General features: G+C 38.1%; 1 protein-coding gene across 16 annotated transcripts in view; it reads left to right on the top strand.

Moving 5' to 3' along the window:
• The window catches only part of dmd (dystrophin), a 1,684,732-nt gene that overhangs the window by 1,639,743 nt on the left and 20,621 nt on the right, over positions 1 to 24,368 (top strand). For 12 of the 16 annotated variants that reach the window (XM_008107345.3, XM_016992721.2, XM_016992719.2 and 9 more), the window contains 9 exons: positions 1,455 to 1,566; positions 4,859 to 4,995; positions 5,617 to 5,655; positions 12,253 to 12,318; positions 13,141 to 13,206; positions 16,013 to 16,171; positions 21,488 to 21,731; positions 22,165 to 22,288; positions 23,058 to 23,150. In XM_008107345.3, coding sequence (XP_008105552.2) covers positions 1,455 to 1,566; positions 4,859 to 4,995; positions 5,617 to 5,655; positions 12,253 to 12,318; positions 13,141 to 13,206; positions 16,013 to 16,171; positions 21,488 to 21,731; positions 22,165 to 22,288; positions 23,058 to 23,150 — 1,040 coding nt within the window. The remainder of the gene's footprint in view (positions 1 to 1,454; positions 1,567 to 4,858; positions 4,996 to 5,616; positions 5,656 to 12,252; positions 12,319 to 13,140; positions 13,207 to 16,012; positions 16,172 to 21,487; positions 21,732 to 22,164; positions 22,289 to 23,057; positions 23,151 to 24,368) is intronic. The other 4 variants (XM_016992722.2, XM_008107349.3, XM_016992720.2 and 1 more) reach the window with 3 other exon arrangements.

Raw genomic sequence — 24,368 nt, forward strand, 5'->3', positions numbered from 1 at the left:
ACTTTGGCCTTCTAGGTGTTTTGGACTTCAATTCCCATAAATCCTAACAGCCTACTGGCTGTTAGGAGTTGTGGGAATTGAAGCCAAAGCCAAGAGGGTCGAAGTTTGTCCATGCCTGATGTATATACCCCAATATTAGATGCCCCTCTGTGTCTCTTCATTGTGAGCATCAATATGAATTTTGAGTTTGTGTAAAATTCATATATGCAATACAGTCAATCCTCCACACAGGAGGATCCCCCGGAAATGTGGATTTGCTGCAGGTCTTTCAGGGCAGCTTGTGCCCAGGGATGAGTGACCAGGGCACTACCGTTAACATGGTCTCTGGGGGTCTTGCTCGCCTTTTTCTCTACCCATCCACCCTCCCTGCCCCTCTCCCAAGAACTGAGGTCCATGAGGGGGTGTGAGGCATAGTGGAGAAAGGACTACAGGAGAGTGGCTGGAGGTGATTGTCAGGCAGGGTACAAGGGATGCATGGGGAGCAGAGTGACTTCCCTCTCTTGTGATGACTGCTGACTCTGCCTTGGTCTCCAGCCAAAGTGGAGGCAGTAGCTAGCAGAGGAAGAGAGGGAAAAGGCTGTGCAACTCACACATGCTCCTCTTGGCCATTGCCCTGGCCAAGTGCCTCCCTAAAGCTCACAGAGCAGCCAGCTTCAGAAGTAGTTGGAAAGTGTGATTACTGTTGCTCCATCTCCCCTATGTCCAGTGCTGCTGTGAGCACATTCACACAGCTGCATTGGTCTTGGATAAGGCAGAGCATCAGCGATCACCCTGTGCAAGTGCATCCCAAATCCATAAAGGAGCTGGCATTGGAGGCAGTTGGCCTTGGTGCTCTCAACCCCTCCCCCCCCACTTCCCCAACCCGCATCAATGCCTGGGGCTGTTGTGTAAATATTAATATGGGCATGGAGCCTAAGGCCTAAGGCTAAGATTTCAATATATTTTATTTATTTATTTAAGATACTTCTACCCCACATGGAAATGCATCCATGACTCAAGGCGGCTTACAACAGATAAAACCATCCAGTGCAAAGGTTAAAAACATAGTTAAAATTGTAATTACATCGACCCCTTACCACCTCCCCTTTCTGGTCCCCATAACGATGTACAGATGATTGACCTGTTAAAACGCGTTAAACTCGCTAAAACTCAACCTAGCCCTGACACATTCCATCTTTAGTTAAAAGCTTTCTGTAATAGTTAAAAGCTTTCTGAAATAGGAAGGTCTTTACCCCCTTCAAGAAACTCAGTAGGGACAGGGCAGCTATTCTAATAAGTCTCTTATAGTGTATCCCACATATTTCAAAACTTTTGCTGAATTAATATAGTATCTGTCATATAGCTAGAAAAAAAACGGTACTACATTGATAGCTATAATACAAGGCTTTCTTGCTTGACTCCTGGAATACTGTTTAGTTTTTATTTCTGAAATTGCATTTTTTTTTCTCTTCCAGATATAGAAGCTTAAAGCACTTTAACTATGACATCTGCCAAAGCTGCTTCTTTTCTGGCCGAGTTGCAAAAGGTCATAAGATGCACTATCCAATGGTTGAATACTGTACACCAGTAAGTAAAAATCTCAGTGTGCCATTATATGGATTTCTACATAGAAGCCAAAGATATTATGGTTTACACCGAGTTTGCTTATCTCAATGAAATTAGACCCAAAGCAGTTTCTGATTGGTAAATTATCACTTGATTTAATTGAGTCTGTTGGAATTAATAATTGGTTTTTTTTATTTTATTATAAAATATATTGTTACGCATTCTGTTATATTGTTTTAACTGGTTTTCAGTTGCCCCATTTTTAGTGTTAAATAATTTATTGGTATAGGCTTTAAAGTTATTCTTACTGTTTTAAACTGTTCCAAACTGAATTTATTGTGTGCTACCATGAGATCCTTAGAAATTGAACTGGATAGAAATATATAAATAAAGACATTTAAAAGCATGAGAACAGGATTAATTTTGATAGTTAAATCATATTGTATGCGACACTTACAACCTAATCCTGTAGTTGTACGCATTGTTTGCACATGATGCTGTTGTGCAAGTAAAAGAAAATGTCTATCAAATCAACTTTTACAGGCATGTGGTTGATTTTCTAGGTCATACCTTGACTTCAGAATATAGTATAAGATGCTGGATTATTCCAGAGTGGGTAACCATAATTTTCAATTTCATAGAAATGAAACTATGTCAATTCCTCGGTTTACTGAGACACACCATGACATTTTCAGGCAAATGGCTCCTTTGCATCTTACCATCTTCTTAATCCAAATGTACCCAAAAATAAATAAATATGTAGCCTGAGCCTGCTTTACATCAACATTCTCAAGTATATATTGTATTCCATTCCTTTCAAACAAAGTTAAAATAAGTAAATGTACTGAGAGCATAGTGTATACTGTGTACATATCTGAACAACTGTTCTTTCTTTCAAATTCAAAGAGAAAATTGTTAGTCTTCAGCATCATAAAGTACATTAGGACTCACTTTACTCTCGTCTGTAATTGAAGGGGTTGTATCACAATAAACTGGCTATTATTTCCTCTTGACTTACGAACAAAGAAGCAAACACTGCTTTTAAAACTAATAGCATGCATAAAACAGCATCTGTTGTGTAAAAAAGTTTCTTTCTTAATGCTAAAAAGACCAATGTAAAGATAATAAACAGTTTTGACAGGCATCCGATTAGTGTCATATACAAGCATAAATGTGTCTTTTTTGGTCATTACAGAGATTGGTATTCCCTTCCATCCTCTGCGACTTGGATACATCCATGTTGTATAATTAATGTGATTTGACACTGCCATGGCTCATTGGGCTATGGATTTGTAGTGTGGTGAGGCACCAGTACTCTTTGACAAAGAAGGTTAAGGACCTTGTTAAACTGCAGCTCCCATGATTCAGTTGTATTGAGCCATGGCATTTAAAGTGGGGCCAAACTATATTAATCATGCAATGCAGATGCACCCCGTGACTCACAGCTTTTCTATGTACCTTGGGTTTTGTTCCATAGTTAGACACAGAGCAATGACATCACCCACCAAAACCTTGGCAGAAGTGGTCGTTGCTTGGTGAATGGCTATGGGGCATAACCAAATACTTCTCTCTTTATCTTCCTTCTACTTCCCATGGATTGGTCGTTTGTGGATGAGGGGTGGGGGTTGTAGCAAAAATATGAATTTGAGTGGGGGCCGGTGAACAGGGAGCTTTAGTATCGTTCTACCTGCAAAATTTACACTATGTTAGGAGGGGATACTGAGTAGGAATCACTTATATTGGAGCCTTTGATACTGGTAGCACAGCTCTTACCCAACTACCTGCCCCCGTCCTCAGCCTGACATCTAGAGAAAGCCAAGAAAGGAGCATCATGGAGGCTTTAGACTTCCATTATCCTGCCACAATGTTCACACACTTGTCCCCTTGTAACAGTGGGAGTGGGCAAGGTAAGAAAGGATCGTGATTACATAATCTTTGACAGTCCTTGTTGGCTCTCTCTCACACACACCTGCCCACCTACCAGGGTTGAAGTCAAGCAAGGATGATCATCCAGCCTGTGCTCCCCTTTCCTGATTGGGGGCAGTCAAGACAAGAGAGTTGCTTTAATAACCTAGAACCTGATAGCTGACTCCTGAAAATACCATTTAATTGCTGTATGTCAAGAAACAGAATACAGTCTCCTCACTTGACTACCCTTCCCCGGCCAATTGCCATGTGGAGGGAACAGAAAATAGGTCAATCTAGACTGGAGGGGTAGAAGTTGTCCTCAAGTCTGTCAAGAACTAGGAAACAAATGAGAAAGGGGCTTAAGGAGAATTCTCATTGTAGGTTTTAGGTATTTGAAAAGCTCCTTCTTCATGTTTTATTTTCCTTGAGATTACAAATATACTGCAGTGTGACTGCTAACAGGAATACTGCCAGGGTGCTTTTAAGAGAACTGTGGAAGTATGACGCTAAAGATGGTTTATCCTGGTTTCATGTTGAACACTAGAATATAAAGGTTTTAGGTTTCTGTGAGTCTAAATTCACTAGAGCCCTAAGAAGTATGTGCTTGTTTTAAGGCAGCCACAATAAACTGACATATGTGTTGGATTGCAGCCTACAGGCCACTTCCTGATGTAATATGTTAGCCATACTACCGTAGCATTGTTTGCTTCAGCAACTTTCCTTAATGGGATCTCTAATATAGAACATTTGTTGAGGAACTACTGCTGTTTGTGGCTGTGTTGCATTACTTCCTAGATGTCAGAGCAAGCTATGATGCTCATTGTGAAAGAGTAGGTCTGCCTTCAGTTCTTCATTTGCCATTCTTGCTACCAGCAAGTAATGCTGTATCTCCCGCATGCTAGTATTTAGAATAGGTGCCTGCCTGTGGTTCTTTAAGTAGCCATCTATAAATTCACAACTTACTCTTGTCTTCTTAAGGGGAGAGTAAGATTTCCTATTCAGGATATTTTTTTCTGGGTTTCTATTTTGGCAAGCCAGTATGTGAGGAAATGGGCAGGAGTTTAGGCCAAAATGTGAATCTCAGTTCTGAAAGTTTCCAATCCACTTTATGCATTTTCAAAGCAATCCATATTTATGAGTTCACAGATGGCCACTTGAGAAACCAGTTACGTGGAAGCAATCTACTCTTCTCCAGATCACTACACATTTTCATTATGGAGATTGGCACTGAAACATGCTGCCATACACTTTCCATGTACAATGATAACCTGTTGTAGTTTAGGGGAAGAGATGATGGCTTTGTCAGTACCCATATTCTGTGACTGTAAGTTTCAATACCCGTATCCTATTATTGTGTGTGGAAGATATCTCAAATAAATTGGTATCATTGAAATGTTGCTTTCAGACTACTTCAGGAGAAGACGTTCGTGACTTTGCCAAGGTATTAAAAAACAAATTCAGAACAAAAAGATACTTTGCAAAACACCCTAGAATGGGTTACCTGCCTGTCCAAACAGTGTTGGAGGGAGACAACATGGAAACGTGAGTAAAGCCAACAAATAGTATCTCTTTTGATATAAGCTCTTTGAGCTCCCCCAGTTGGCACCTGATCCCTATACTTCCTAACTGCATAAAGCCTCTTTCATTTCTTTCATTTTTGTTTATTTTGGTTGAAAGGAAAACGCAAGCTGACGTTTCAATTGCTGTTCCCCTTACCTTTTCTCACATTGTAACCCTCCAATAATTTGAACTTCAGTTAGCAAAAGGACAGTGTAGGCTGTTTCACTGATTGTCTTGAAAGACTTTACAATTGATGTAATTTGGAAATAAGTAAGAAGTCAAAATTCAGCCAGTGAGACAGAGAATTCTTTATCTTTTCTTGATCTCTTACTTTTTAAACATCAGACTTTCCTGTTCAGAAAGCATTCCAGGATTTTTCCACTGTTAGTAGAAGAAACACATTCTAATGGCAATTGCACTGCAGCTTGCTATATCTTTGTTTTCTTGCCTCCCTTTTGTTTGTCATTTTTGGCTGCTTTCCATGGACATTTATTTGGTCTATTGGATTTTCTCGTTTTTGGGTTTCTTTTTAACTTTCTGTAATTATTTTGCTGCTCAGTTTTTGCTGCCTCTCTCTTCACCTCCTCATTTTTTGTCTTGCAGTCCTGTTACTCTGATCAACTTCTGGCCAGTAGATTCTGCGTGAGTACTTTTGCCCAAGTGTGCTGCTATTGCTGCTGCTGTTGCATTCCCTCATTTTTTGTGTGTGTTTAGTTTTTTTAACATGTGTTCATTCTGTTCCTCCTCCCTTCCTCTGTCAAATTTTCTGAAAAAGGAAACATAAATTTATTCCAGATTAATCAAAAGGTATATCTGTTGAGTTTACTGCATTTCATCAAATAGGTACAGAATACTTTTGAAGTAATAGAATCTAACCTCTATTTGGCGAATAATTCTGTTTTAGCCATTGGGATTTGGTTGCACAATATTTTATCTCATATGGAAATATATGCATTGAATGGTTAAAGTTCTAGATTAAACATAAGCAAGTTTGCTTGGAAGAAAAATAACTTTGGGGTCTGACAATATATTATCAAGAAATACAATAATGTTATTCAACCTATATTTAAGGATATTATTTAATGTTTATATTTCATCATCCAGGTATGTATATGCTCAAATACTTTTCTATACTACTAGTGGAGGAACATTTTTGTTTATGCACAGATCTGCGGAGTATCACTTGCTAATGGACAGTATCTGTGCTGTGCACATGTTTCTGCATGCCTAAGCAGTGCTGCAGTTGGCTGAAAACCAGAGTGTCTGGTTGTTTCGTTATATCATAGTTACAATTACAATTCATTCCTCAGAATCGGCATTTATTTCAGAACTGCCAAAAGTATGGTTGTGATCGATCCACTTTTTTAACATCTTCTTTATTTGAAATGATTTCAGTTGGGTATTGTTCACAAGTAAATCTCTCCCACTGAAAATAACAGGATTTAAACATGAAATTTGGGTTGATTTTTTATTCTCAACTGGAAGCTCTTACCTATTTTGAATGGGATAAAACTTACTGACAAATCAGTTCAGTAACAGCAGATATTAATAATTATCCACTTCTGCTTTATTATAAATAACAACTTGGCATAATTTTAAGATTGATTATTATCTGTTTGTTCTACTTGATACACATATTGACCAAATGAATGCTTCTGAACTTTTTCTGGAATGAGTGACCTTTGTGCTCTTGGCTTATATTTATTAAAATAGGCAGTAGTAAAATTGGACATAGAACATTACCATAAATATTCATGTATAAGCTGAGGACAGGTTTTGGAGCCAAATTTTTGAATTTGGGTGTGACCCATGGATCATATCACGTCAAGGGTCATTTCACAGGAACAGGACAGCATCGGCACCATCTCTGGACCAGCTGCTCCTGGCTGCCACAGCCACCCTCTTCCCACCCAAGCATTCAAAAGGGCTCTTCACCACTCAATTCAGATAAGAAAGTTGGTTCTTTTTTGATAAAAGTTAAGAACAGTGATAACTCATGTTAAAAAAGTAAGTATCCCCTTCTCTGAGCAGAGTGGTAAAAGCCAGGGCTTAGTCCATCTTAGGAAAATCTAAGAGAAGCACAGACCCCCTCTTTCTCAGCAGTTCTTTGAGGGGAAGTGGCAAAGAGCTGGCACAACTGCCATTTCCCATTCAGGCATTCAAAGAGGCCAGAAGCAGCACCATAGTGGAGGTCGTAGAAGAGGTCAATGCTTATTTTAGGTTCTCCTGGGACTGACAAAGCTCTCACCTTTTATCACTTTATTCAGAGACAATGTTCCCCCGTTTTGATAACAATTTAAGGTGCAGTACTGATATGGATATGACAACCCAGGTTTTTATGTTGATTTCTTTGCCTAAAATTAATTAGTTTATGCATGAGTATGTACGATAATTCATAGGTACGCATATGGAGCAGAGGCTGTTGTGAAAACTAACTGCACTCTTTTGGGAAACATAGTAAGGAACCAAGAAATTAACATGCTGTTATTTACTGCATATTTTAAAGATCTGCACAGAATGAATGTTGATGACACTTATAACAATCCTGCTTTGTCTGCAAGCCATTGTTTCATTCTATTTTTATACTATTACTCATTAAACAAATCATAGTATAGGCAAGTATGTTAAAACAAAATATCATAAACTAATATATAATAAAATAGCCAGCTGCAAAATGCACAGGGAACTAACTGGTCATGAATATTCAGGCAAGCAGATCAGGCATATTCCGGTGCTGAAATGTCAATACAATTGGTGTCAGGAATATTTCTTGAGAGTATGTGCTCTCACCTACAAGTAACACAAGCATGGGTAATATTTTCAATAGATTTTCTAACACAACAGATCTACTGTTTTAGGCAGGCCCTGCTAGTAAATCAGGAGCGGGGAGGGCACCACTTTCTGTCAGGGCCTAATTCATCAGCATCTCAACACATTATTTCCCTACAGAGAAGAGTAACAGGGAGCCTCCAGACATTCTGGATGCATTTGTTTCAAAGTGGCATAATAATCCCCAATATTTGAACTGCAGTAGAGTCAAGCAGAACTATTTAATGTCCATAATATCTCTCACACACACTCTTTCGGAGAAAGTCTGGCTTTTTGTCATGCTCCACTAAAGATAATGGCAAGCAAAATGTAGACACCTAATTATGGACACACAAAATTAATGTCTGACATAGATGATCTGTTATATTTACCATTCTGTAATTAAACTTTGTAATGAAGACTTGGTTTGTATGTTGCTTCCCCTGCCCTATTCCAGAAAGGCATTTAAACCAAGACTAAAATTTAAAACTAGGGGCCATGTATTTATTAACAGTTGATAATAAAAAGATACACCTTTGGAATCAGATAAAAATAAATAAAGCTCATGTCATCTATACATGTGGCTGAGTAGCAAGATATGGGCACAATGTGAATAAATCTAATATATACATGTGTATAAGTATCATAGGAATGTACCTTATACCAAATGAGAGCATTGATCCATCTGGCCAAAAATTATTGACACTGCCAGATAGTTGCTCTACAAGTTTTCAGAAAGCAATTTTTCCTGTCCTATGTTGGATATTGAATATGTAACATCTGACATGGAAAGAACATAATCGACCATTGGTAATCATGATAGGTAGATAAATATAAGTATCTCATTAATTTGATCATTCTCACACACATATGGATGTCCCAGGTGCATACATACTTTGTGGATACTTTGAAACACTTGTCATTGCATTTTTCCTTTTAAATCAAAACATTAGTGTCTTTTACACAAAAAATTTTTAACATATGTATGGCTGCCAATTGCTATTTCAGTAAACTGCAACTTTTGAAAAGTGGCTTAAATTTGGATATTTAAGTGTATTATTCTATTTCTGTAGTACACATTAATTGATCTGTGAGCCAGTAGTGTATATTAAGAAACTAAGTACCAGATTTCTCTTCTGGAAGTTGCATATGCAGGCAGGTATTATACATTTCAATGCATAACTCCACTAATTTAACCAAGAATACAACTTTCTCTATAAAGCATGACAGAAGAAACAAAAGCCAATTTAAAAAATGGAAAAGGGGATGTTGTAGCATGTGAAGGAGATATGGCTTTTGTTTGTTATAGTAGCTTTTTTCCATTAAACACAATACGAAATGACATTAAGAAATTTTCAGTTAAACATTAATTCACAGTATGTGTTCTCCTTGTGTAGAGAAAATGGAAGGGGTTGTCACAGTGTGAACTACTCAAGGAGTACCCAAAACTCTGAAATATCAATATAGCAATTATACTGCTCTTATTTCTATGAATAATGTAAGAAACATGGTTTTGCAATCTTGATGGACAAATTGCTTCACCCATTGTCTAGTATGCTTGGGTAGCTTTAATGCTGTTGGTGAGCTAAGCTATTGTGGGCCTTGGTAACACTTGATGTTTCATTGTGAAGGCTGACCAGTTGAGCTTGGAGTACAAAAGAGCCCAAGCCCCAGGGGACAGGTGACTTCACTGGCAGACTAGTAAGATACAAACAGCTGGATCAGCAAATGAACTGTGGAACTTGAATGGCAAAGCCCAAGTGACAAATTGGAATTCATGCAGTCCTGGGGTTACAGTGTAATATCAGAACATTTTAAAATCCCACAGAGCAGCAGTCAGAGCTGTTTGGTTTTGGCAATATTTGGTGCTGTGACAAATATTATACAGCAGTTTTACAGGAGACTGAAATGTGGAATAAAATTACTTCAACTCTGTGTAACTCATTCTACAAATAGCTATACTCTGTTTTTCAGTTCTCTTCTTTTACTTGCAGTTACATTGGAACCCTTGGTTCCTACCTATCATTGCATTTCACCTTTTAAAAAGGCCAGCCATTTAAATAAGTTCTTAATTTTATGTTTTATCTCCTTAAGCTCACTGCCTATTGCCAGCAACATAACAAAGGGAGTCATAGCTTGTCTGATTTCTACAAAAACTGATGCCTGGGAAACGTACATGCTATTATTGCATCTAAGATCCACTCTGATTACTCACTCTTTCCTCTTCCCTCTCCTCTCTATCTTCACTTTAAGCATGTAGTTTAGCACCTAAAAAAAAAGACACAGCCAGATGCAAGTGAGTGCTGGCAATTTCTAAAAGCTGAAATATGTCAAGGAGGAAACAACATTTCTGAACTGTTGGTAAAAAATGCCACCAAGCCTTTTTGAGGTGTCCTGATCTGCCTTATAAAGTCATACCATACACTAAGTGAAAAATTAAAATTAAATTAAATTAATTGCTTTGGCAATTGTGGTAAGATCAGAAAGCATTATACAGTAGGACCCGTGTATTAAGCAAGAGATTTGTTCTAGGATCCTTTGTGTAATACAGTTTTGACATAGACTGGAATCCTATTTTTCTTGCCTGAAATGAACAAATGTCTTAGGCTGCAGGCCAAATCATACCATAGGATCCTGTAAGGGGTCCTAGTAATACCTAGAGAAATGCTCTTCTTCTAGGCCTCCAAGTACAGTTGAGTGGAATGTCCAGCAAAAGTTGACCATAGAATAGCATGGGAAGCCCACAGAGAACAGTTTTCTAGATATTTCTAGGCTACACAATTCCATGAAAGTCAGAGCAGTTCACCTATAAATGAAACCATATTCAATGAGCTCACATGATAAGCAGGCCTTCTGTAATAAATTTGGATCTATTTGCTCAGTTTCTTGAATAAGATTGACCCATAAATATGCAGCTCTCCTGCAGGTTCTTAGTACATTCAAAATAATGTCTGCACTTTGCACTTTGCCAGAGATTGATTGTACTCCATTATTTTTTAAAGAAGCAAGCCTAAGGATATGCCTATTCATTGTAAAATGGGGATGCAATGCAAAATTTAGTAGCAAAACAGAAGAAAAATCTTACTAAAACATTTCTAAGTAACCATGTATTTATTATCTGGGTGGTGCAGACTCAGTGAAGCAATGTGCAGCACATTCAATCAAGTTCTAATCTTAAAATAGTATTTAAAAACCTCATACAAATTAATATCTACAACTTGACACAAACCAAGCCATTTCACTAAGTCTCTGATGCTTGGTTGAACAGCCAGCATTTAACTTGGTGGTAAAATAAAGGCAATGATGATCCAAATGGGAAGGTATTCAGAGCACTGTAGCCAAGAAAGCATCTTTACTTGATGCATAACTCCCCTTGAGGAGACAAGAGGAGAGACTTACAAAAACACATCTTTCAAAATGTTAATGACTGGGAGAAGCATTCTCTCATATATTGAGAGTATATATGTCTGGACCATAAATGTATCATCAGCTAACTTAACGTTTTAAAATTGGTGCCATATATTTGAGATGGAAACTGGCTGCTCTATTTGCCCTTGTTGTTCCTTCCATATTGTCTTCAAGGGCAGCCCACAATCCATCCAGTAATATAAATGAGAAGCTGGCAGTTCATTATGAGTTGTGGCCAGATTTTCCTGACTAAGAAAGGTCATAGTTTGAGGGCCAGCAGAAGCTGGACAGAAGCACTCTTGAATCTGAGCCATTGGGGACATTTGAGCTTTCAGTGACAAACAAATCATTCAGGAGTATCCAGTGAAGGGTGATCCAAGGTTTTATGTGTGTATGTGGAACAGACTGGTGCAAAAGAGGAAATCCATTCCTTTCCAGGTTTTCTGTAAGCGATGGGAACGTCATCAGCCCGTTCTGACTTCATAATGCTTTCCTGTTTGCAGGAGGAGGTCCTCAACACAATATCTTATCTCATCCTCTTTGGTTATCTATCGGGTTGGATCTCTGACACAAATTAAAATATTTTCACTGTGACTGTGGCATTGGTCTTCTTTGCTGAACAATGATATCATAGGCAAGAACTGTAGTTTAAAGAGGAAAACACACTCTGAATATGTACTTTGCCAGTCTTTCTAAGGAAATAGACCACTAGTGTCAGGGTAGGGAAGCAAGCTTATTTATAAGAAATATTTTGAAAGGACTTCTGGATAGAACAACTACTCTCTGGTTTTGAGAAGGCCCACAGCCTCCAAAACAGTTATTTATTACTGACATTTTTTTCTTTATTTCCACTAAATTTTATTTGCAGGTAGCTTGAGGAAACACAGATCACATGAGTTTCAACTATAACAGTCTAGGTTTTAGACTTAGCATGGCATTCCAACATGAAGCCAGTTATACCAAAGTGCATTTTCTTTCAAGGAATACTAATTGTTTGATTAATCAGTGTTTTCTGCCTTATAGGCCTGCTTCGTCCCCTCAGCTTTCACATGATGACACCCATTCACGCATTGAACATTATGCTAGCAGGTATGAGACCAGGTGGATTGTCAGGCAAATCTTATGTGAAACAATTAGTGATGGTTGTTTTAAAGAAAATCACTATTGTCATCATCACAGACATTAATTAATGAAGTTAGAGTCATTCCAAGCTCTAGGATGAATGGTGTATGTGTTTACTAACTTCTAATAATCAGCTTGCTAACTAACATGCATGCAGAATGTCTGCATGATATTTGGAATGTATATAAAGTAGGAAACACTAAAGCATGCTATGGTTTACCACTAACACTCAACTTTCACACAAAACTTCATTACATATTTTTCTTTTCAAAGGTATACTTCACGGGATTTCTACAGTGACTATGTACTACAAAGTGGCAATGCCTGTCAAGTATTTGTGATTCTCAGTCCATAGGTCATAAATATAACAGCTTAATAATTCCGCTCCTGAATACTGTAGGACAAAAAGCCACTGTTTTCCAAATAATCATATAACAGATTTATAATTTACATCTTAGGATTGTTAAACTTCTAACATAAGCATCATAGTCCTGGCTTAAGTTTTAATATTTATATTTTTTTCTTACAAGCAACAGAATTTGAATAGGTGGATATTCAAATGATAAAAAATTGATTTTCCAACTGACATATATATTGAACTGCACATAATCTTATATATCATTCCTTCAACTTTAATAACAAGCAACAAATACAAGGGTTACTCTTTCAGGATCAGTCATACTGATTTTTACAAATGTGAAAGTGTCATTTCCTTTCTCATATTTAGCTTGTCTTTTAACAGGGAGAATATATATTATTATTATTTAATATATTTTCCTTTCTACACAGGCTAGCAGAAATGGAGAACACCAATGGAACATACCTGAATGATAGTATTTCTCCTAATGAGAGCATGTAAGTGTGTAGTTTGTATAACATATTCGAATGTCTTATTTTATGTACATATTGACAAAAGAAACAAAACAATTACAACAATTTAAAATTACATTTTGTGTTTAATATTAAAAGACAAGAAACAGGCAATGCCAGAAAACACACATAACTTTAATAACTTATACATGAATGAGCAGATTCTAAATTTTAATCCATTGGGAAATTCTGTCAAACATGCTTCTAAGCATGGAAACATAATATTGAATTTACCCACTGCAGTCTTCCGTGCCCCTCAAATACCTGCCCAGGGAAACTTCCTGAACTGATCTCTAGGTGCCATTGAGTTTTGGCACTGCTCTGCTAATATGATAGTGTTTTTAGTTTTTTGCATGCAAAAATTCAGTTCCAGAAGAACACTATTCAGGAGCTAGCTCATGACAACCAGAGTAAGCACCATCCACAGATGGGACAAAAGGTCCCATAATATTGGTGCAACAACTGAGACACCCTTCTCTTTTTAACCAAATATAATCAGAAATCATAGCAATGATAACTCAAACATTTATTGTCATTATTAGTCATGCCTCATACCTAACTTGGGAGACATAAAAAGACCTTTCCTCATTTTCAAAAATGAGCCACATGCTAGGATAGCAGGCAGTCCCTCAAGTATCCAATGTGCAGGCATTTAGGTATTTAAAGCTTGTTGCCAAAATCGGGAATTATGTCCAGGAGCAAATTGGCTACCAGTAAAGATATTGAAAGGGGGCTTTAACAGAATTTGTTTGGGTAATTGTGCTACTTTTTGGACCAATTGGACCAGCTGAAGACTCATGTAAGGACTGCAGTAATCCAAATGCAATTCTTACACAAATGTTACTATAGCAGATTAGGTGCCATAATACCATTCAAAAGCACTCCAAAACTGTACAAAGACACTCCTAGCCACTGCTGCCATAAAGTCATTAGTGGTAACATCCAGGAACATCCTTTGATGAGAAGGCTAATCATGTTAGAGAGAGAGAGAGAGAGATGAAATGCTATGCAAAATTCCTTCTATGAAGTCATTGGTGTTAACATCCAGGAACATCCTCTGATGGGAAAGCTAACCATGTCAAAAAAGAGGAGGCTAAAATCCTATTCAAGATTCCATTTCCTTTCTGAAAAAGATCCCATAGAGAGAGTAAGTGTATGTTATGTGAGTGTGTATGTGTGCATGTGTGGGAGAGAGATTTCAAGTCGCCAATTGATAAGTTCCTCTGAAATATAGCCTACAAGACCTGGTATTCATTGGCAATCTCCCATCTATCTAAGTACTAACCATAGCTGATCCTGCATAAATTTCAAGATCAGACAAGATCTGAGGAATTTAGGCCTACCTAGACTGAATTTCAGTTTGCTAGATCTCATCATTTCTACCTCCAGGCAATGTTTAGAACACCAACATATTCCTTGAAAAAGTGATATAGAATTGCTTTGCATTCACCCCTGAGAAAAAGGAGCATATTAGACATTATTTTCAAATAAAAGTATCAAAATAATTTTAAAACTTTATTTTTCAGGTTTTGGTTCAGTAGCAACTGTTGCCAAATAAAAAATGTTCTGTTGGAACTTACTGATCTAGAGCAAACCTTGAATTTAAACATAAAGACATTACTGTTAGTAACCCAAAGGCGATGATTAATTGGGAAATATCTAAATGCTGTACATAAATAAATAATGAAATATTAAGAAGTAATTACATCAAATAATGCACACGTACCTTGTGCATTTCTGGCTTTTACCAAACTGTATAATTTGTTAAGAGTAGTCCTTTTCTCCTCTTACCCTGGAGGATCCCATGAAATAATTTTCAGATCTCAAGAAATGCTTGAATGCAAATTATGATGCCTATAGCTCAAAACTGTATGTTTGTTTTTTCAATCATGATCTCTTGCAGCATCCTAGGGTTCTAGGGAACCCTGGTTGAGAAATCACTGGTTTCAAGGTTCATATGACTGAGGTATTGCCGAGAAACAGATATTTCCAAGTTTTGCAAGCATGATCTCTGCAACACTTCTGTTCTTTTCTAAGTCTTGCTCCCCAAAGTATTTCGAAAGATGTGCAAACTCAGTGGTCATGGACGTAATCATTGTAATTCTGTTTTACCAGCCATTTTCTTCTCAAAGTATAATTTTATTTTGGATTTATTTTATAATAGTATGAAATTTCATTAAATTGAATAATAGAAAGTGCACCATCATAACTTCTGTGAAATAACTTTATACAACAAATGCAAAGCAAATTTGAAAAATAGAAAAACTGGCTGTAATCCAAAGAATGCATTAGCATGATGATGAAACAAACTGTACAACCTTACAAAATTTTCAGTGGACTATGAAAGGCATAAAACTTCCTACTTAACATTTGCAGTAGAAATAACTGCTACTAATACCATCTGATTGCAAGACAAGAAATAGGAATAATATCATAGCTCTGTGGGGCAGAGATGTGGCAATTCTGGAGAGAAACACTATTCTGCTGTGAGGGAATGCATAGCTACAGCACTCCCGAGTGCCCATCCAACCATCCAAGGGTTACACTGGTCCCATCCCCACTAGCCTTCCCATGTGCTCTATAGGCCACACATTTCTAACTTTTGATTTACCATGATACATTCTAGAAGCCAAGCCAAATCACATGATTGGGAATTGCACTCTGAGATCTGTGGGGATATAAAGGCGCCTTTCCTATTGCTGGTCAGAATTGTTGCTCACTTTTCCGCTTAACCATACAGGCTAATGTTATCTGGTGTTATTCACATTCTTCTTCTTTTTCTTTCTTTAAGAGATGACGAGCATTTGTTAATCCAGCACTACTGCCAAAGTTTGAACCAGGAATCCCCCCTCAGTCAGCCTCGAAGCCCTGCACAGATTTTAATTTCATTGGAGAGTGAAGAAAGAGGTGAATTGGAAAGAATTCTTGCAGACTTAGAGGAAGAAAACAGGTGAGTTTCCTTTAGGTAATATTTTCATACTTACAAACATGCATGAGGTAGCATTCAAACCAAGTATTATGATATATGTTGTCTGTAAATTAATCATATAGAAATATCTGAGCAAGCATACAAGTTTTCTATGTTTAGATATGGAAAAAGAACAATAAGTATAGGTTCAATGCACAAGCAGATCTTTATATTTCCCTAGATTCATATTTGAAACCCTCCAGTTTCCAATGGGAGCCATAAAGTGGGTTAAGTTTTCCATCTATTCTGTTTTCTGACTGCTTAGCTTATTTTTTCAGCAATCCAATTATCAAAAAAGCATCTCCATATCTTTTGAGTTTTATAAGTGAGCCAGAGTTTATTTTGTATATTTCAGGCCACTAAGATTCAGGAAAATTGAATTTTGCTAATCAGGAAATTGAATACATCTCATTCTCTTTCATATAATTCCTTTTCTTTACAGCTTTGAACCATTTTCCATATAGCCTAGATGGATGGATTAGCAGCATTCTAGAGAAATCTCTCAGGGAACAAGTACCTAGCAAAATGATTTCCACTAAGGCTTCCAGGTGTTTTGGACTTCAGCTCCCACAATTCCTAACAGCTGGCAAGTTGGCTAGGATTTCTGGGAGCTGAAATGCAAAATAACTGGAGGACCAAAAGTTGGGAACCACTGAAGTAAGGGATAGACAGGTTTTAGAGGCAGTTTAGTGGCTTGCCTTGTGGTACTGTCTATAAGAAGCGTGAATTTTTCTAGGTGGTTGTGATTTGCTACTGTTCATTTCACCATTAGTTCCTAGTTCTATATAAGATACCACACTTTTTTGAAGAATTACATGGATGCATATGCCAGTGAAGGAATACATATTTTATAGTTATGGGGTATAAGAGTGGAAGACTATCTTACGTTATCACTGATATTACAGGGATGTCCTACTCAATGGTCCCTAGAAAGTTGTTAAATCACATGCTTAGCAGTCCCATTAGGAATGGTAACAGTGACTTCAAGGATAAAATTTCATTTAACTTGAAATTGCCAGATGTGGGGGCTTCACAGCAATGTTACTAAAGAAACTGGAGAATATATGTCCTGGAAACTAAAGAAACTGGAGAATATATTATCACCTCGCCAAAGGGGGAATTTTCAGTCTTCAGACTAAAAATTGCCCATATACAGCCTAGCAATGAGCTTGTAACACATTCATTGTATCTTGCCTTTAAATTGCAATGCTGTATGAAATCGATCTGTTATACCTGGTGTGACAAGATTTCAGTATTATATTCATACCCTACAGCAACGATTTCACAATTTCACTAGACCCCTTAGCCACCATTGTAGTAATGAGTAAAAGTTAATGACAAAATTACTGCCAAGAGCTACATGACTCCTCGTTTCTGCACAATCATTCCTGTAATTTAATGAAATTGAGCAATTTAAAGATTAATAACTTTGTGGAAGCTGCTTTCATATAAACTACTTCCCAAAATATTCTGTAGCATTAAATTATACATAAAGTACTGAAGAGAAACCAACTATGCGATCATTTTAAATTAGATTTGAGATAGACTGAAGAAGTTATAAACAGGTCCTTCTGTTCACATGGAAGAGCAGAGCAAATTATTCAGTGCTCATAGAGCCATGTGAGTTTCTTCAGAAAAATCTAAACTTGCACACATACATATATAATAACAGCTTCATGAAAGCTGCTTTAAAAACTTTTTTAAAACTGTACTTTGTTACCATAATATACTGGCATGGGAAGTGAGGAGATTAAATCCAAGCAAAAGAGAAAGTGGGATAAGAGGGAGAAGAGAAAAACAACATTTCCTATAGATCCGTAGTGGACAGCCCTTGGCCTTACAGAATTTTAGGCTACTCTTCCCTAATCCATTTCTGTCAGCCATGTTGTGCTGGGGCTGCTGGAAGTTGAAGTCTAAAGATAGTGTGTAGGGTTTTGTTCCCCATCCTGATAGAGTTGACATTGCAGGAAGGTCTGAGCTACTATTTTTCCAGAGTTACTCGGTATACTCAGTATAGATAGAATCATGGAATCTTTGAGTTTGAAAAAAAACCCACAAGAGACATCTAGTCCAACTACCTTCCATGGAAGAATGCAGAGTTGCAGCATTCCTAAAATATGTATATCTAACCTCTGCTTAACAATATCCAAAGATAGAAAGTTCACCAAACCCATGCTTTATCATTTCTTCTTCATGGTATCTGTGAAATCACACATATGGTATTTCTCACAGTCAGTTCGGAATCTTCTAAAAAGCCTCTAGTATATTTTGACAATAGCTCCACCCACACTCCCCAAGGAGGTATATAGCCAGTGGGAGGGGATACAGCCTCAGTTCCTTTTGTCTGCCACATTCACAGGAGCTTAGGAATCTTTCCAAAGACTTTGAAGAACTATCCTTTTGACTAGACCATTTTTGACTACTTCTCTGCAAAACCCTTTTGAATTTTGCTATCTGGATTGATCTCTGGTGTAACTCAGACTGTTATTTACTACGCTTCTTCCTTAATACTTGGTTTAACCCAGTTTGCCTCACCGTGCTACTTCTCAGGCCAGTAATGTTGACCACCTTCTTTAATAAGTGTGTGGCCTGTGGGGGAAGCTGCCCAATACATATGGGCATACCATGTGCCTGTTCTGCCTTGGGAAAGGCCACGCAGTGCAATCTTGCCTCACCTGCATCTCTTTTGCTCCCCAGGCTCGCAAAAACTGCGAGTCACGGCTGAAGGCTCTGCTTTACGAGCAGGCCCTCCTTCCCCCCACTCCACCCAAGAAGCAGTTTTGGCCACCAGTATCACAACCCAAGTGGGGCCCTTACCTGCAGCTAGGGGCTTATTACCCTGGAGTCAACCAAGGTGAAAAGGCCGAAGACGCTCCATCTTCCGCCATCTGAGCTTGGAAAGGCACTAGAGTGGAGCAATTCACAAGAATAATCTAAAAAAGGGAAGCTGAACGCTCCCTCAACCGCCACCTCAAGCTCTGCAACACCTCCCCTAGGGGCCGCTGGAGCAGTATTGAAGGAGATCACGCTGTTGTTCCACCTTCTGCCAATCTTACAAATCTCAGTATTCTCATTACTCAGGATCAAAGGGCGTTTGTGGACCTACCAGTCTGGAAGCCCTTCCCGGGACACCTCATACTATCGGAGGTCGCCTCACTGGGATGAGCCCTACTGCTGCTGCTCCCCCTCCTAACATCGAGACGATTGTGAAGGTTGTTGTTACATCTCTGACCATCGGGATTACTGGCATTGCTTCCCTCGGGTGTGCTATTTTTTCTTTGGGACAATCTATTCTATCAGTGATGAGCTCTGCCATATGCAGTCTCCCATCATGGCTACCCCTCCTGCAGAGGTATCAGCAACTCAGCCCTCTGCTCTGGCTACTGTCACAACTACACCCCTCTCCCTCCACCAGCTGATGAATCTGACAGGATGTCAAATTCGTCCAATAGTGCTCCGGAAGCCCCTGAAGGCATGTTGGATTCAACCATTTCTCCGCACTTATGGTGTGCATGGCACACACCTTAAATCAACTTGCACTGGTGGAAGACCCTATATTTCCCTTAGAACAACAGCACTCCCCAGCATCAACAGTGTTGCCTCTGCTGTCCTGTCTCCTCCAATTGACCAGATTCCCAGACATTGCACCAATAGCTTCCCCGGCAGTTTCTTGACCTTGCTTCAGTGCTTTTGAAAGGAATATAATTTTATTTCCCTTTCTATTGCTCTTCCTTTCACATCTGTATAATTTATAAAATGCTCTTTTTCTGAACTTAATTCAGGCTGGCATGAAGAATGCCACAAAAACCTCAATAGATCTGTTTCCTTTTTCACCTCTCATATCTTATGAATGTTCTTTAGAGATGGGTGAAATACACAAAGATGATTTTATTTACTTCTTAGAATATTATACACAAATATCTAAATAGTCTTTGTTTGAGTATAAATGCAGCATCTGAACTAAGGCAGGTGTTGCTGATTATATTGATTATTTCTGTCCGCATTCAAAAATATGAAAATAAATTTTTTCATATGCAAGAAAAACCTGGTAAATACAAACTATAGGTATAATAAGAAATATAAAGGAGCCCTGTAGCAGCTTTGAAAGAAATTTCTAATACAAGCTTTTGTGGATTCCAGCCCATTTCATCAGATGCAAGTGGAGTCCATGAAGAATTTCTTGCCCTTAAGTCTCAAGGATGCTACAGAAGAATGTTTACTGTGAATGCCGACTAATGCAACTGTGTCTACCACTTTAAGTGTAACAGTATAACTTTTTCTGTCAGAAAAGCTTCTATCCATAATCCCTGAGGCGTTAATCAATTTTGCAGATCTCAGAGTGCCACAAATCAAATCATACATTTCTTTAAATTATAGTGAACATGAAAATATAAGCAAAGTCAGGCAAGCTGTATAAGTTAAATAGGTCGTAGATCTTAGTTGTTACAGGTACAAAATCTGTGTAGACTTTGCACATAATTTTTATTTTTGAAATTTAGCATGCAACCCAGTAAATACTTCCTGTTTTCACAGCGAGGAAGCTTATTTCTAGAGTAGTAAAGGGTTTGGTGACCAAATTACCTGGCATCCCCTTTCTCCTTTCTAATCATTCAGGGTTGTGATTCATTCACATCAACTAGATGAACACCACCAAGTGGAGAATGAGCTGTGGGAAACTATTTCTCTTCAAGAGAAGTAAGCTGCCATGAAGCAGTACTAGGATTTTATCTTGTATCACAAAATTTGTAGGGAAAATAAACTATTTTTAATATAGTATTTACAGAAGTAACAAGCCATTATGGTGCTCTCATTATTTAACAATCACTACTGCAAAACTGTTTGCTTCTTTTTAAACAAGCACAGTCATATCCCAATATTATGAATAAAAGCAATTATGTTTATCTGTGCAAACTCTGATTCTTAAATCAAACTAAAATAAATGTGAACACTACCAGACTGAAGTCAACCTCAGGAATGCTTCTTAGATGTTGGACTGCTTTATGTTTGTATATTAAATAATTATTCGGTTATTTACAGTATTATGTATGGAAAACAGGGTTGGAATAGCTGCATCCATTCTTGTCCACCATCTGCATGATTTCTGATCAAAATGACCAGGACTTTTGATCTTGAAAAATAAATATGTATTCCACTGTTGCTGAACTTTACTTAAGCAATTTGCAGTCGGTTTTAATGACCTCCCTAGCCTAATATTGTGAGAACAGGTGATGATGACATACTCCAGCTATAAAATGGGACAGTCTGGCATTTTAATTACTTCTATCCTGTTTTCAATAGAAACCTGCAAGCAGAGTATGACCGCCTGAAGAAACAACATGAAAACAAAGGACTGTCTCCACTGCCATCCCCACCTGAGATGATGCCCATTTCTCCCCAGAGTCCACGAGACGCTGAACTCATTGCAGAAGCCAAATTGCTTCGTCAGCACAAAGGCCGTCTAGAAGCCAGGATGCAAATCCTGGAGGATCACAACAAACAGCTGGAATCACAGTTGCACAGGTTGAGACAGCTGCTGGAACAGGTGAGTCATCAATTTTAGCCTCATCAGTAGTAGCACTGCTTGAAATGTGAACTCCCTAAAGCAAATGGTTCAAACAGCAAAAAGTAGATCATTTTAACATATATCTTGAGAGTGATTTGACTGACTGCGGCCAACTATAATCTATTTTTTTCAGCAGAAACTATAATCAGTATTTTTCCTATGTAGCTTGGGGTTGAACTGGAGGGCCCTGTGGTCTCTCTTAGCTATATTTCTATTATTTTAACACTGAAATAACATAATGTAAACATTGGGATTACTGCACAATATAAATACATATGCTGCAGTGTTGTGCAGTCTTATTAGGAGAAAAACATGACTGAAATCAGTTTCAGCTTCTGAGTAAATTTGAGAACCAACATTTTGTTCCTCCTTATGTATATGGTAACCATAATATTCCCTTTTGCTGTTTCAGCCTCAAGTGGATGCCAAGGTGAATGGTACAACTCAGTCTTCTCCTCCTACCTCATTACAGAGGTCAGATAGTAATCAGCCAATGCTTCTTCGTGTAGTTGGCAGCCAGACTTCAGAATCAATGGGTAAGCAAAAACAGATTTTAAGATTTTAAAAGATAGGAATTGTCTGCAATTTTGATCAGTTCTCTTACTGATAATTTAGTTATTGTGTAATTTGAATATTGGACATTCCAGATTACTTGTACTGGAAATGAGTAGATGTTACTTATTTTAGGCTCACAATTTCTTAAATTAGAAGTTCCCTGCTTCTTTTTTCAACATGGGCCTTCTTTTATGTAAACATTACAGTTGTTTTGCTCTCTGCTTCCCAACATTCCTGCTATTGGTTTCTGGAACCAAATATGTGCTGGAAAACAGTGGGAGAAGCGAAATGGGAAATATATTTGAAACTGGAGAACTTGCAAGTACGTAATATGGATCTTGCCAATTTCCTTCTTCCTGAACTGAAACATTAGGTGATATATTAACTATACAAAGCCATCAATGCTGATGTGAAAGGGAATTGTGTCAGGGACCTTGAGATTACTCAAGGGATAGGTGGGGTTACTTTTGAAATAATTTATTTTACACTTATAGGCTATGTCACTTTTCAAATACAAAGACCTTGAGAATATATAAGAGGATAAAAACTGTATGCATCTGATAGATTATTGGCTACAGGTGTGTTTTTAAGTATGATGAATTAAGCTCACCTTGTATGACATTCTGCAAATTAAAGCTTGTAGAATGGCTTAGGGGGTCACAAGATTGCAGTCGGTGGCACTATCTCTGTAGTTTATCCTTGCTTGTGGCTCTTATTAAACTAGTGTACTTCTGTTTTTGTTCTTACTAGGTGAGGATGATCTGCTCAGTCCTCCCCAGGACACAAGCACAGGGTTAGAAGAAGTCATGGAACAGCTCAACAATTCATTTCCAAGTACAAGAGGTAAGCGTCTGTCCTACTAGTTTTTTAAATATATATATGCTGACTTTCTCCCAGAACAAGATCCTAGGCAACTTACAAGTTTCATTGTGCAGCCTCATTGCACAACAGTATTGTGTTGAAATGCAACTGCATGTGCAAAAGGTGCAAGTGCCACCCAGTCAGCCTGACAGTCACCCAGTCAATACCAGAAAAAAATCTGGATCAGATCATTAAACAGACAATCTGTAAGTACTTGGAAAAGAATGCCATATTCACAACAATTCAGCATGGGTTTCTTGTCTAACAAACTTTTTATAACATTACAAGTTTGGCAGATAAAGGAAGTGCTGTGGATGTATAATATCTCAATTTCAGCAAGGCCTTTGACAGGGTTGTCCATGATCTTCTTGCAAACAAACTAGTAAAATGTGACCTAGAGGCAATACTACTGTTAGGTGGATTGGGAACTAGCTGACTGGATGAACCCAAAGGGTGCTCACCAATGGTTCCTCCTCATCCTGGAGAGAAGTGACCAGTGGGGTGCCACAGAGTTCTGTCCTTGGCCCAGTACTATTCAACATCTTTATCAATGACTTGGACAATGGAACAGAAGGCATGCTTATCAAATTTGCAGATCGCATCAAATTGGGAGGGATATCACATACCCTAGAGGACAGGATCCAAATCCAAAATGACTTTAACGGATTAGAGAACTGGGCCAAAACTTTAAAACATGAACTCCAACAGGGAGAAATGTGCAGTACTGTGCTTTGGCAGAAAAATGAAATGCCCAGATATAGGTTGGGTGACACCTTGCTTGAAAATAGTGCATGTAAAAAGGATCTAGGCATCTTAGTATACCACAAGCTGAACATGAGTCAACAGTATAATGCAGCAGTATTAATAGGAGTATAGTGTCGAGATTAAGGGATGTTATAGTCCCACTCTATTCTGCTTTGGTCAGACCTCACCTGGAATATTGTGTCCATATTGTGGGCACCACAGTTCAAGAGAGATATTGACAAGCTGAAACAAGGGCGACTAAAATGATCACAGGTCTGGAAACCAAGCCCTATGAGGAGTGGCTTAGGGAGCTGGATATGTTTAGCTTGGAGAAGAGAAAATTGAGAAGAGGAATGATAGCCATGTTTACATATTTGAAATATCACATTGAAGAGGGGCAAGCTTGCTTTTCGCTGCTGTGGAAACTAGGACACGGAGCAATAGATTCAAATTGCA

This window comes from Anolis carolinensis, chromosome 3 (genome assembly GCF_035594765.1).
Source record: "Anolis carolinensis isolate JA03-04 chromosome 3, rAnoCar3.1.pri, whole genome shotgun sequence".
In the NCBI taxonomy this organism is placed as follows: domain Eukaryota; kingdom Metazoa; phylum Chordata; class Lepidosauria; order Squamata; family Dactyloidae; genus Anolis; species Anolis carolinensis.